General features: G+C 38.3%; 1 protein-coding gene across 3 annotated transcripts; it reads left to right on the top strand.

Moving 5' to 3' along the window:
• The first annotated feature begins 1,129 nt into the window (after positions 1–1,129).
• Positions 1,130–12,459, top strand: LOC127436820 (transcription factor GATA-3). Of its 3 annotated transcripts, none has more exons than XM_051691254.1 (5): positions 1,130–1,951; positions 3,170–3,646; positions 6,609–6,649; positions 8,573–8,698; positions 10,963–12,459. In XM_051691254.1, the coding sequence occupies exons 1-5, from the start codon at positions 1,723–1,725 to the stop codon at positions 11,251–11,253; spliced, it is 1,164 nt and encodes a 387-aa protein (XP_051547214.1). In that variant the 5' UTR covers positions 1,130–1,722; the 3' UTR covers positions 11,254–12,459. The 3 variants fall into 3 exon arrangements, with proteins under 3 accessions (XP_051547214.1, XP_051547213.1, XP_051547211.1); XM_051691253.1 differs by lacking the exon at positions 6,609–6,649 and adding an exon at positions 6,404–6,549 and having other exon boundaries at positions 1,134–1,951; positions 10,963–12,456; XM_051691251.1 differs by lacking the exon at positions 6,609–6,649 and adding an exon at positions 6,404–6,549 and having other exon boundaries at positions 1,136–1,951; positions 3,170–3,703; positions 10,963–12,454.
• The last annotated feature ends 2,659 nt before the right edge of the window (positions 12,460–15,118 follow it).

Genomic DNA, 15,118 nt, shown 5'->3' with positions numbered 1-15,118 from the left:
ACACCTTAAGCACCCTTTATGAATAATTCCCGATAAAAAAGAAAATTATCTCGGACAAATCTGTCAGAAGAAAGCTTTTCTGTAGCTATGATATTTCCAAATATAGAGACAGGAGGAATCTTCCAATTTTCCTGAATCAAATTTGTTTTAATCAACAAATTAATTTTAGCGATGCACCAAATGAACAATTTTGGCCGATAGAATACCGATTTTAACAGACCTATTTGCGATACCGCTATTTTGCCACTTACTCGCCTTATTTTGTCTTAAGATCACTATTTTGCTTTGGTATCATGCTTTAAATGTGAAAATATGTACAAAAGCTATTTTTTTTTTGTTCTAACAATAAATTATTTCAATTGAACATAGGTTGGATGTCTTGAACACATGACAGGCCAAAAATGTAAAATAAAACACAAAATAATAAATAAATAAATAAATATGATACTGTGATGGTTGTTGTAGGGGAACACGTCTGTTTTTGCAGTTCTAAAAACAGAACTCACATTTAACATGTTATGATAGAACAGTACAAATGTATTCTTTCTTTGCTTTTTCGTAACTCATCTATTTTGGAAGGTGTTTATATTATACACAGAAAAAAAATATTATAAACTTAATTCAATGCAATACATTTATGTAATTAATTCTAAATAAACCGGCGTTTTCATGCTTAAGACTGATATGCTGATGGTTTTAATTTGGCCAATAATTGGCCGATAAACATCAGTGGCCGATACATTGTTGCATCCCTAATTTATTTAATATGTTTGTCCAATTTACAAACGTTTGATTTCAATTTTTGAAGTCAGATTCATTTCTAAAGTGAGATGATTCATTTATTTCATCAGCATATATGCATTGTGCATGCATGTGTGTGTTTATAAATGAGGCCGATTTTAACAACTTCAGATATGGCTACTAAATAATAAAATAATAATAATAATAAAATCGTCCACTCTTTATATGAATGGTGAGACAGAATTGGGCGCAGCTCCTGGTCATCTTTCCTTGGCCCATTTTATTCAATTAGTCCGGGCGGTCGGGCCCCGCCCCTACTGATGACACCACAGACCCTCCTTAAGTTGCGTCGCGCCACAGCTGTCTGCGAGCATTGAGCTGACTGGCGCCATCCTGAAAGAATGCCTTCACTGTAAAAAAAAAAAAAAAAAAAAAAAAAACACAGAGAGCAGTGCATTCAGCGACAGAGGGAGAGAGATCTAGAGAGAGAGAGAGAGAGAGAGGAATGGAAACAGAGTAAGAGGGAAGAGGGTTAGCCTACTACTACTGCACATAAACCCAGATTTGATCAAACTTGTGTTCAGTAAGACGGCAGAAAACTTACCCAGATCAAACCGACTCGGTCTGAACCATCAAACACACTTGTTGAGTTAATGCAACTGAGAAAAAAAAACTTGCGGAACTTGACACGCGTTTGGATGAGTATGCAGACTTATGAGCGGCGTTAGTATAAATGCATTTGCCTTTCAGAAGTTAATGCGCATTTACTGAAGGGACGGATCCGGTTTATATGAGGTGCAGACAATTTGCAAATGACGGACTGTGTAAAAATTGTCTTGTTCAATTTCAGGTGATCGGAAGTAAAAAATAAAATAAAATCGAACCTGTGGATTAAACAAAGGAGGAGTTTGGACATTTTTTGAACTTTCGTGCTCTTTGTATCGGTGAGTGCATGAACGTTTGCTAAAAGAAATTAAAACGATGGAAGTAAGTCCGGAGCAGCCCCGCTGGATGACCCATCATCACCCGGTCATTAACGGCCAGCATCCCGAGACACACCACCCGGGACTCGGACACTCCTACATGGACCCATCGCAGTATTCCCTCACGGAAGATGTGGATGTATTGTTTAATATCGACGGACAGAGCAACCACCCGTACTACGGGAACTCGGTTCGGGCCGTGCAGAGATACCCACCGCCACCTCACAGTAAGTATATGACTTTACAGTCATTTCCAAATGTAACATGGACCATCAATTAATGTACATTATTGATCTTTGCACTTTTTCCAGTAAGACATAGAATGAAACAGCTAATAGAAATGTACTGAAAATGCAACTGACTATTTTGAACAGTGTCGGTGTAGTTTACATGTGGCTTACCTGAAGTGGCGTGTCACTGGTTTCACATCTTTCTAGTATTCTGTTGTTGTTTTACTTTTAGGCCATGCATTAGTAATATAATATAATTTAAGCGCTATTAAATAATGCGAGGTTTTCATTTAATTGTAGAAAAGCATTTAATTTAAATGCGATCAAACAAAATGTGAACAGCCAGGAAGCTTTTATTAGAAAAAAACAAAAACAAAAAAAAAAAAAAAACAAACAAAAAAATCCCATATTAGTTGGTCGAAAGATGTGATAATATAGTATGGTGAAATTATATTTGCATTAGCACTGGCCTGTTAGGATTGAATTCGAACATTTTCAACAATCCAATCAGCCTCTAAATTAGGAAGCGCGATTTTCTTGTTCTTTTCTTTCTTTCTTTTTATTTTATTGTGCGGATTTTCTACGAAGTACTTGAAATGGAGTGCGGAAAAACTATTGCTTTAATTTATTGACATGACTTCCTGAGCGGAATGGGGCAAAGCGTGACCTTGTTTCTCTTTCGAATCGTCCCCTCTCAAAACTTTCCAAATCCGTGCATCATCAGTAGATACTGGTGTGTAAAGAGATCGAAACTCGCAATGGCTGTTAATTGTGACCCTTCTTAGCGCCATCGAAAGCCTCTCAGAGTAATGTGGGCTTGCGTGCAGTTTCACAGTTTTACTCTTTTAGTCAAGATGCACTTTTTCTTTCATGCAATAAAAGGCCGTTGCTAAAGGGAGTTCTCAACGCATAAAATTACCAGATATTTATGTCTAGATCATTTTGATCAAAATGTATTAGGCAATGCTCTGGTATGAGGTGTAAAGTAAAATATATTGACTGTTTTTTAATCAAATGTTATATATATATATGCTATATATATACTTTTTTTTCTTCTTTTGGTTTTATCATTTCACAGAATGTTCATTTTCTAATTATTCTGATGTTCATGTGATGATCTCAGGAAATGACCCCCCCCCCCACACACACACACACATACACACTCAGCCCCACCTTGCCCTGTCCTAACATCAGGTTTGTCTTTTGTCTCTGCAGGTAGTCAGGTGTGTCGCCCATCATTGCTACATGGCTCTCTGCCTTGGCTTGATGGAAGTAAAGGCATCGGCCCTCATCACAGTACCTCACCCTGGAACCTTGGCCCCTTCCCCAAGACCTCCCTGCACCACAGTTCCCCTGGTCCTCTGTCCGTCTACCCCCCAGCTTCGTCCTCCTCTCTGTCTGGTGGCCACTCCAGCCCACATCTCTTCACCTTTCCCCCCACTCCACCCAAAGATGTGTCCCCTGACCCGGCCATTTCCACGTCAGGCTCTGGCTCGTCTTTACGGCACGAGGACAAAGAGTGCATTAAGTACCAGGTGTCTCTGGCCGAGAGCATGAAGCTGGATTCGGCTCATAGTCGGAGCATGGCCTCGATCGGAGCGGGCGCATCCTCCGCGCACCACCCCATCGCCACTTACCCTTCCTATGTGTCCGATTACGGGCCGGGGCTCTTCCCACCAAGTAGCCTGATAGGTGGGTCCTCTTCTAGTTATGGTTCCAAAACGAGACCAAAAACAAGGTCCTGTTCAGGTAGGCGTGCGCTTTATTACCCTTTGATTTTACTAACATAACCACAGTCAGAACATTCAACAATAGCTTTTTTTTTTCTCCCTGAGAGCTCTTTTATTGTGCACCTTCCATTACATTGGTTTTCCTCATAAACAGCCTCCCAGGTTAGTCAGTTCCCAGGCTATCAATTTGGTCCTGGACTTTTCTTTGCCAGCACCAAGGCCTGGCTATCAAACTTAGGCACAGTTCCTTGTACAAAGCGCATCAATAGTTCCCTTCCCCGAACTGATTTTAGATATCAAAGCAACACATGTTAAAGAAAATAAGGACCGGTGAAAGCAATGTAATGTGGAGAAAATACAATCAAAATAGAAGAGGCAAAAATTTAATACTCAATGAAACCTAGCACAGATTTTTGGAATTAATGTTCACTGGAGAAATGGTCTAAATCTGGCTGCTTAATTAATTTCTGCTGTAAAAACCTCAGAGATATGATTGTAATAATACATATGCAGTACACTTTCTCTTTTATAAAAAAACTGAGAGTGCAGAGATTTAACACACCTGCCTTAGCTACACTGTTCTGTTAATGTTGCTACAATATAGCCTACGCGTTGGAAAACATTTACAACAAATGTTGTAATGTTACAAAGCGGAATTAAATGCTCAGATTTATTCAACGTCGCTCAGCATATGCAGATGAGTCTGCACATGTTTCCGGATGTAGATGTGTGTGTGTGTATTTTTCTCTCATCTCTTGCTCCTCTTTTGCCCAGCAGTGCACGGCCCCGTTTATATATTTAAGCTAATCCAATTATTTTCAGACTGCTGCACGCGACAGTTGCATTGTTTACTTTGCGCAGAAACTTTGATAGAGTCCGGATGCGCCCCGGATCACTCGGAATAACGAATGAGCTCGCGCAATGCACGGCCGACATGCACAGAGACAGTGTGTTATCCAAACACACAGAGAAATGATTTCAAAAGGTCAACCAGCTTTTATAATGCGATTAGCGAACGGACCGTTTTAAATCACGGGCTATTCATTGCAATAGATTATATGATAATGAGAGAAAAATATCCATTCAGCTCTTTCATAATCGTTTTCAGTTGTGTCATGTTTTTTTTAGTAACTTAACTTTTTGATTCAGAGTATTTCCGTTTACGTTGGTTGCTATTTGCCGTGGTCTTATTCAATAAAGATTTTATATTTTGCGCAATCAGCATGTGACCGGGGCTAGTTGTCACACTTTGAAGTAGGAATCCAGTGAATATTCCTGAGGTCTGGTTTATTTTTGCGAGTCATTTCTATGTAAGCACACTTGTTTTCCAAAAAAACAAACAAATAGGCTGTACAATTTATTGAACACACTATAGCTCTATACTCAATTGAGGGGCATGTTGTCACAACGGGAACCTGTCATTAAATACCCCATTCTAGTAGCTGTAGGCTCAATTGAAACATATAAAAATATCAAACCATTGTTTTGGCTATACTAATCGCTCTCAATAAATTATAAAAAAAAATTACATGTGACCTTTTTCCCCAATAAAGTTGTGACAACTTTCCCCAACCTATCAAATATGAAAAACACTCGTCCTCAGAACACAGATCAATCCTGTAATTATCTCCGCGGTGGTGTACTGGTGAGCTCTGCGGGTTTTGGCAGTTAGTAGAGCCACAAAGAGCCTCGCCGGGTGTACAGGAGGGGCTGCCATGGCGAGGTTGTTTTTCATTTCAGTGGAGCGACCGGAGGCGTGGGTCAGTGAACATGTGAAGCGCGCGCCCTTCACCTGTCAGTCAAACCGAAAGGATGCCAATCAAACGCCACGCTGTTTTAATTACGCAAAGCGAGCAGGTTACACAATGAGTTAATTAGCTTTCACATGCTCTCACTGAATCGATTTAACATTATTTCAGCCATACAGCCTGACAAATCTCCATTTTAACATGCTATTATTATTCATATTGCTATTAATAATAACAACAACACTAGGCTACCTCTAAATGTTGTTTAATGAACCGGGAGGTTGTTTCTTTGGAAATCGTTGTATCCAAAGCATATTATATTAGCGATTCCCTCTTCTAATGAATGTTGCTGTATTTTCAATCGTTTTCAGATCTCTGTGTACATTTGCACAGCAGTGCCTACAAAAGAACCGCTAAGTTATTTGTAGATCTTATCAGATGATGTCATATTTTACGATTGAGGAGTTAAGCTCACTGATGTCACATTAGATAATGCTTTTGGTATGGAAATGCATAAATAATAACAATGCTAATAATAATAATAATATATATATATATATATATATATATATATATATATATATATATATATATATATATATATTAATTATGGTGTTTCCTATTATTGTTATTAATGCATTTCCAAATACATCTTTTGTATTATTATCATCAATATATGAATGCATTATTATGGTTATTGCTGCCAGTGTTTTGTCTGTGTTTTTGATACTACCTGTTCACATTATTATGAATAATACATTATTAGTTATTCTTTATTATTATTATTAATATGGAATCATATGGCATTATTCGTAATAATTATGTGTTTTAACACATAAATCAAAGTGACCGGCCGGCCCCTGGCGTTTTTGAATGGTCACTAGTGGCTTAAAAGCCAAAGATGTGTGTAAAGTGTGTTTTAGGGTTCTAAAAAATCAGTTGTGCATGCGTGTGTGTATCTGTGTTCGCAGAGGGTAGAGAATGTGTTAACTGCGGGGCCACCTCAACTCCTCTGTGGCGAAGGGATGGCACCGGTCACTATTTGTGTAACGCCTGCGGACTGTACCACAAGATGAACGGACAGAACCGACCCCTCATCAAACCCAAGCGCAGGCTGGTATGTCTCTCTATAGCACTGCATTAATGACACTTCTTTCTCTCTCTTTCTCTACCCAGGAAGAAGTGTTAGCTGCAAGAAATTGACTCGCCAAGTGCAGGTCTCATTTCTTTTAGATTAAGCATAGCAGTTACATTATTATTATTATTATTATTATTATTATTATTATTATTATTATTATTATTATATAATTAATAATAATAGTAATAATAGTCATTTTCAGTATACTTCCCCCCCACCCCCCCCAACTCCGCTCTGTTAGACACAAACGCAAGCACAATTTTATTCTATCGCAAATATTGCTGACACTCTTTCTCCATGTCAGCGGAACGAAATTTGTCATGGAGAGACTTCAAAGTGTTGTGAAACGAGCGCTCATCTGAAACGGGTAGGCGATCAGCTCCAACAGGTCAAATATGTCTGAAGAAATTATGTTCAATTCCGACAATATGCCATTCATCTTGGGACACAGTTTCACAAGGATTTAATAAATGAGAGAGGGAGAAACTCTGTGTTTCAATGGCCTGGCAGCACAGGCTCTCTCTTTAGGATAGCGCCGAGGCTCTTGAGGCATTGGCCTCTCTCTCTCTCTCTCTCTCTCTCTCTCTCTCTCTCTCTCTCTCTCTCTCTACCCCCCCCTTCCCTCTCCCTCTATAATGTGAAAAGCCGACTTCCCAGGAAAGGACTGCCGGATATCTGAGCGCTGCTGATAAAACTCCTCGAACAACAGAGCTCGCTCCCGCAGTCTAAACATACAGACGAGAGCGCGCACACGGGAGTCACGACTTCAGATTGATCTTCAATGAGCTCAGGGAGTCGCGCTGACATACTCACAAATACTACGTTAAAAAAATAAAAAAAATAAAATAATAATAATAAAGAGCGCGAGAATGGATCACTTTTTTTATTGGACAAAAGGAATCCAAGTTTCCTCTTTCCATAATTTATTTTAATTAATTTGCCTATTAAAACGTAGTTACAATTATTTTAACCCACAAAAATGAGTCTTATCGAAAAAAACAAATAAAATAAAGTAAAAAACAAATAAATGATAATAATAAAAAAAGAGCGCGAGTATGGATCACATTTCTTCATTGGACAAAAGGAATCCAAGTTTCCTCTTTCCATAATTTATTTTAATTAATTTGCCTATTAAAATGTAGTTACAATTTGAAATCGAAAAAAAATAAATAAATAAATAAATAAATACATAATAAAACTATAAATAAAATGAAATGAATTAGAATATTCAAATAAATAATATTGGACGATACATTTATATATATATAACGCTTAGCGCTTTCGATTACGCACACGACAATCGTTAAACGATCAATAAATGAATTACGCGATTATCAGTCTCCGAATTACAAGTCGATTTAACCGACACAGTTATTGGCCATTGTCATTTCAGTTTGTCAGTGCAGCATTCTGCCATCAACCCAGCATTAATGCAGCATGAATTTCCTTTCCTTCTGCATCCATCTGAGAATATGTTTCTGATCTTTACAAATTCATTGCATATATTTTTCTTCTTTTCCCATGTATATTTAGTTTATTTAGCAGTTTTTACTTATGGTTACTGATTATGCTAGTAACTGCTTATAATGAATTATTCTAACTTATAATAATCAATGCATGTTCATTTAGAGTTTGCATTTTGAATAAAAGTTGGGGGTCTAATTAAACTGCCAGGTTGATATTTAAACATGGATCCATTCCATCATTTAATGGGAAGACTCCATCAGCTTTAATGGGCATTATATAAACCAGCGCTTTCATGTCCTCTGTAAATATTTGGGTTTGAGAGGGCATGTGCGCAAGTCACTATTTTTACCTGAGAGTTTAAGGCACCAGGGTTATGGAGATCTCTTTCCTCTGATATATTTCTGCATCACTGAAAAATCATTTGCAGACTCAGGAAAAGGAGGGAGGTAGCACATACCATAGGAATGCAATCATGATCTTGAAGTTATTGTATCATCTGTGTAATAACTGATTCTCTCTGTTGTGTTTCCATCAGTCTGCTGCCAGACGAGCAGGGACCTCATGTGCAAACTGTCAAACGACCACGACGACACTGTGGCGGAGAAATGCGAATGGCGATCCTGTCTGTAACGCCTGTGGCCTCTATTACAAATTACACAATGTAAGCTCCATTGCTGTCTTACACTTATCTAGTAAGATATTTTCTATCTTCTCTATGCATGATGGCAGCTTTCATGTCATGCCATTTCTTTTTCTTTCTTTCTTTCTTTCTTTCTTTCTTTCTTTCTTTCTTTCACAACATTGTGATTTTTTTTTCAATGTTGATGAACATTTGAGAAAGGAATCTACCATAAAGACTAATCGATCACATCAGCGGTTTTAATATTTGAAGTTTATTCTGATTGGGGGATGTTGCCAGGGCCTGTCTGATTGGCCCTTGACCCGCATGATTGACTAGTAGTATGAATTTTGCACCCTAGGGACAACTTAACCCATTTTGAAAGCCAGAGCCGTTTGTAAGCATTCCCCAATGGTCTCAAGCTGTTTGAGTAAATTACGTGCAGAGATTCGTCTTGTTCTTGCTCATATTATTATTTATTATCATTACTATTATGCTACTCCTTAAAAGCTAGTGCTGTTGAACTATCAAATTACACTTTGGTTGAATTCAGTTTCTATGTTAAACATATGCTGGGGAACATTTTCATTCAACCTAATCAGATCTGGTATCCTGTTTCATCACACTTGGAGGCCCCACGCTCCTGTTTCACTCCCCTACTAGTCACGCAATGCACATTTTGTTAAATCATTTTACCATGTTGGTTTAGGCTGTTTTGTAAGAACTCCCCCCAAAGCTTGACCTAGGTTATCAGAGAAACTAATAATAAATGTTATCACTCGAAATGACCAAGACTCTAGGTAATTGGATAATTAGTTTGTTTTGGTACATCCAATGTTCTGTTGAGGTCGGCCTACTTTGAATTTAATTCCAGATTTTGCACGCTAAATTAAGCTGAGCTCTCTCAAGGCTGCTCTTCACTAACTCTCATGTTTGCATTTTCACAACCACTCCCATCTCTCATACAGTGTACAGGGATTTGCCATCAAAACCGATATGTGATTGTATTTGTATGTCTGTCAGTCTGGGGTTAGACTAGTTTCCTTCTCAACTTTTTGACTTTGGCCCAAAAAAGCATAGTAGAACAATGTTTGTTTGAAAGTGTATTTCTAATAGTTAGCGATTGTAAGCATGTGTTTTCTGTGGTGGCCAATGGAAATGTTTTAAATTAGCAGTTTTGTTTTGCTCACATTTGCACTAGTGGGTGACCATTAAGGGTTTTTTGATAAACAATGTTGATGCCGATATCTAGAACACGGTAACTGATATATTCCCTATATATATATTTAAGGCTTTATTTTATTAACTTTTTATTGGTCAAAATAATCAAATATTGGTAGACAGTACACAAGTTATTAACGTCGAAGTTGTACATATAAGGTCAATCGGATAGTCTCACAAAAACAAATACAACAGTGCTTGCATATCAAGTCTTGAGTGTTTTAAGACATAAAGGGGGAGAGTGCAATTACGGGGTGATAGTGTCAGGGTTTGGCAGATAGTCGTGGCAGTGCCACAGCACTTGAGCTTGGCTGGCCAGAGTCTGGGGTTTCTCTCTTTGGCAAGCCTGGCATCGTCCATGCCTGGTGTCAGGGAATCGGAGGCTAAATCCAGCCTAGTCCTGATATGACCTGAAACACACACTCATGCATTCACATTCTCTCACACAAAGAAGCGGACAGATTTGCGATATTATGAAGCTCTGTTACATATCATCAGAACATCCTTGCATTCACTAAAGCGTTAAACCGTCTAACTATGAGTATGCAAAGTGACATCACATTTGTTTGACAAAATCCTAATCCCAGAAACCCCAATTTTAAGTGGGATCAGGTTCGAGCATGTCTGTTGGAAAGAAAAATCATAAATTAGATCGCTTTTGTTTCTCCAAGACAGTAAAATTCATCAAGACCAAGTGGACTTTACTACTAGTCTGTGATACATTTTTTAGATCTAAACAAATTGAATCAAGAGGGGAAATGCCTCCCCCTTAGACACAGCCATGATCTGAGATACGCTGTCTACATTAATATTATAGCTCTATACACTTACTCTATGTTAACATATGACTGTTTTGTGTCTATTTCTATTTCTTCAAAGACATTTTAGGAGAAACATCTTAGACAAAGTTGATACTTAAAGGAGAAATAACTTGAAATAACTTGAAACTCCATTAAATGTCTAAAGCTATGGAAGAGCAACCACTGAGCATGAACATTTTTTCATGATGTTCCTGTCTTATGTAAGTGCAACGATCACATGACCATTATTAACATTTGCCATCTCTCTCATCTTGTCTGTCGCAGATCAACCGACCACTCACCATGAAGAAGGAGGGCATCCAGACCCGTAACAGGAAGATGTCCAGCAAGTCCAAGAAGAGCAAAAAGTCCCATGACAGCATGGAGGATTTCTCCAAAAGCTTGATGGAAAAGAACAGTTCCTTCAGCCCAGCCGCCCTCTCACGTCACATGACCTCATTCCCTCCTTTCTCACACACCGGCCACATGTTGACCACACCCACCCCAATGCACCCCTCCTCCAGCTTGCCCTTCGCCCCACACCACCCATCCAGTATGGTCACAGCGATGGGCTAGAGCACTCTGCTACCTCCAACCACCCAATCTCCAGACGGTGGACATTTTAAAGCACCGTTACCTTGAAGCCTCTCATCTGCCACAATCCTCCGACCTTGAACCAGCTGGTGCTCTGTCTGAGCCCCCAAATTCCTTCCCCTTGGTATGGTCTGCTTAAAACCCTCTACCCCAAATCCTGACGGAGAGACAGTGAGAACGAAAGAGAAAAGACTATGACTTTCTTCATCGCCCTCCAATCGTGAAACCTTTCGCCAACCTTCATTTGTGTACAAATGCCATCTTTCCAGTGGACATCGCCAGCTCGAGCATCAAGGCAGAGACATTACGAGACTTTAAAACTATCCCCGTTCTTCTTCTCAACATCTCCTCTTCTTCATCCCTGTGAGACAGGACCTCCCTGAGCTGTGAATGATGACAGGAGAGGAACTCTGCATATATTTGTAAAAATTGTCTGAAATACATTTAATGAAGACTTTTTAAAGAGCAAATGGAGAGGAAATGCCCACGGGCAGCTAACTGATAAGAAGGGTACGACTCAAACCTGGAAAGATGCGGAGATGCAGCCACAATTTCTTCCAAGTTACGAGAAAAGTAGGGAAATAAGGGAGGAAAAGTAGAGGAAATGGTGTGTAATGCATTAAAACTTGTAGTCAAGTCTGTTTCGCAGATTACCAGCTACTCTTCTGGATGTGTTATAGGTCTTGGGCAATTGGTTTGTGTTAACACACTTACATAAAACACACACACACACACACACACACACACACACACACCTGAAAGACTTCTTTGGGCCCAGGTTATATGCATTGTGAAAAAAAGTTCCTGTATTTGTTATTTGTATGTATAATTCAGAGTACCAAAAATACGAAAGAAACAAAGATGTAGAATTATTTCTTTATGTAATGCAGACTGAATGGTTGTACAAATTTAATAATCATTAGTGTAAAAAGACTTGCTTTTTGTTGCGTATTTTTTTCCTCATTGAAAGAATAAACTAGTTTAATCTCTGTTGACATCACACAAGAATGTAATGGAGAGAGCTTTTGTATGCGTTCGTGTGCATGTGTGCACGTCCTGTATATGTGTGCGCATGAGAGTGAGTTTTTGTGGGTGTATGTCTCTGCATACGTGTGATATCTGACACATGGCCTTCTTAAGCCACAAGGACACCTCTAGATTTACCCATAATGCTTCTGTCTGCATACCAACAGGAAACCTAGAAATAAACAGACATCTTTTGAGGAACCAGACTCTAATGACAGCCTAACATGCTACCAAACACACTTTATAAATTTGACATTCCATTCAAACTGTTTTGCATGTTAGCTGCATCATAAATGCTTTTGAACATGTTAGGGCAGAAATAAAAGCAAGGAGGAATATAAATTTCAATAGCGGTCAGATACTTGGATAACATCATATGTTTAAAATAAAATCAACCTTCGATTTTGTAGACACAAAATTGGGTAAAGTCTGCATAAATATCCTGTACCAGCAGTGCTAGGGACATTACCAGCTCATGAAAACAGCGTAATATAATTACACTGGAGCACTTATCTATTGTTAGCACTACAATAACAAATTCAATTCATGATCCATCTCTGGAATGCAGTGATGTAAAACACATCAGTTTTGTTGATTTGACAAAAAAGTCATCCACTAACTGTAGCCTAAACTTATTGTCCATTTCTCTGCACGAGCACACTGCAAAAATCGTCAAAATCAGACCAGTCCAGTGGGGATACTTGATCTCCAAGTCAACCAATTAAACTGTGTAAGGCATGAGGCAATACAAAATAATGAAAATGGCAATGCAATCTATATTTGTATAATAAGAGGAATCACTTATGTTGGCCTCAAAAAGAGTTTAAGACAGCTTGTAAAAGAGCCAAGTGCGAAAATAAACACGGCTAACAGAAGCATAGTCTTATGGGTAGAATGGTTAAAAAGGGACCACAGCCAAAAATTCCCTCAGTCTGTAACTGCTAATGCACAGAAAATGTAAAGAAAATGCACTAATCACTGCAAAAAAGTGTCAACGCTTTTTGTGGTGTAACAAGTCCTAAGTTGGCATCTCAAGGGTAAGTTTGCAGTGCCCTGATGGGTTTGGCTTTTTACGTTTGCCATCTACTGTAGTTTGTCAAGGTCCTGTCAGAGTTTCAGTAATATTAAACTGTAGATTTCTATAAAACAAAAACCGAAAAAGTATTTATTTATTTATTTGCGATAATGCACTCAACATACTTATCTGACAACATAGTCTCCAAAACTTAACCTGTAAAATCAATAAGAACATTAGAAACGTTTTAAGTTCAAAACCAGTTACCACAAGTGCAGGAAATCTTTGCTGACTTTGATCAGTGGTTCATTATGGGTTTACTGGGTCATTGCTTGCTGTTCCATTGTAGCTAGCCATGGTCTTCACTCCATTAGTTTTTATGGGTCGTAAGAAAAGAGCTGCCCTAAGGACTTTTGTTTGATTATAAAGCGTTCACTTTGAGGAGGACCTTTTTACTTAAAGATTGTAAGTAATATGACCAATACATATGTTTAATAGTGCCCTCAGACTTGGTTGTTAAGATTTATCATGTTAAGCTAACTTCGCTTAGTTCAAAGAAACTTGCATTATATATTAATAGAACAACCATGGCTATTTCTTTTTACGTATTATTCAAATGACAGCATTCATCATGATTAGATTTCCAATCCTACAGCTAAATTGATTGAGAGAGAGAGAGAGAGAGAGAGAGAGAGAGAGAACATTAGTAATACAGAAATATGGCTTTGTTTCAAATTAGTATCATGCTAATACTTGAAAGTTGAAGATTACCAACCCACATTGTGTGATTATATTTTTATTACAAAGCGTTCACTTTGTGAAAGACCTTTTTACTTAAAGAACGTACGTAATATGACAAATAAATATGATTAATAGTGCCTCTCAGACTTGGTTGCTAAGATCTATCGTTTTAAGCTAACTTTGCTTAATTCAAAGAAACTTGCATCATTAATGAATAGATGAACCACGGGTAATTCGGTTTATATATTACTCACATAACAGCAAAAATGCTATATCATGGTTAGATTTTCAATCCTGAAGCTAAATCATGAAAAAGAACATTACTAAAATATGGGTTTGTTTTGAGTTAGCATCATGCTAATTTGATGGACAGTAGAACAGTTGGAGATTTTCACATTGTACAATTAGTTTGCATTATTTATAGAGTGTTTATATGAGTGCTGGACGCTTTTTGTTTTGTTTAGTTGCTGTTGTGACTTCCTACATTTGCATGCCATCGCTCTGTGCAGATGGAGCATTAGCCTGCTAAGAGACTTTCTCGATGAAGACAAAAAAGAGGAACTGTCTCTAGATCACAGTGTAGCCAAAGGTCCACACCTACACATATAGTAAAGAGCAAAGAAAGAAAAGGAAAGAAAATACAGAGAATACACCCCCACCACCAAATAACACCCACATTCACATGTGCTCACATATGCATGCCTGCCCCCATCAGTGCCCAAAAAAGTGAACTAAAAACTGATGTGTGTAATTTTTTCTATTAAAATGCTTTCTATCCCAGTTTAATATGCAGAGACAACTACAAGTAAGCCATGCATGGTTAATTTCGCACAAAATGTGTAAAAATGTCTCTGTGATGCTAACAAAACATTGCATTGCTTGTTTTAGCAACCCAACCGGACGCACATAGCAACGCTGACTCTTTGGTGATGCTTTACCTTTAAATTTTGATACATCATGATGGTGCCGCGGATGGCCGCCTCGGTGTGGAGCGCTTCTATTGTTTTGTTATTTTTGTTTGTTTGTCCTGTGTTTAGTAATCATTTTTCAGTCAGTTTTACCAGG

The sequence above is a fragment of the Myxocyprinus asiaticus genome, chromosome 47 (genome assembly GCF_019703515.2).
Source record: "Myxocyprinus asiaticus isolate MX2 ecotype Aquarium Trade chromosome 47, UBuf_Myxa_2, whole genome shotgun sequence".
NCBI classification, from domain to species: Eukaryota; Metazoa; Chordata; class Actinopteri; order Cypriniformes; family Catostomidae; genus Myxocyprinus; species Myxocyprinus asiaticus.
Note: the sequence above shows the minus strand (reverse complement) of the source record. Positions and strands in the feature narration are given on the sequence as shown.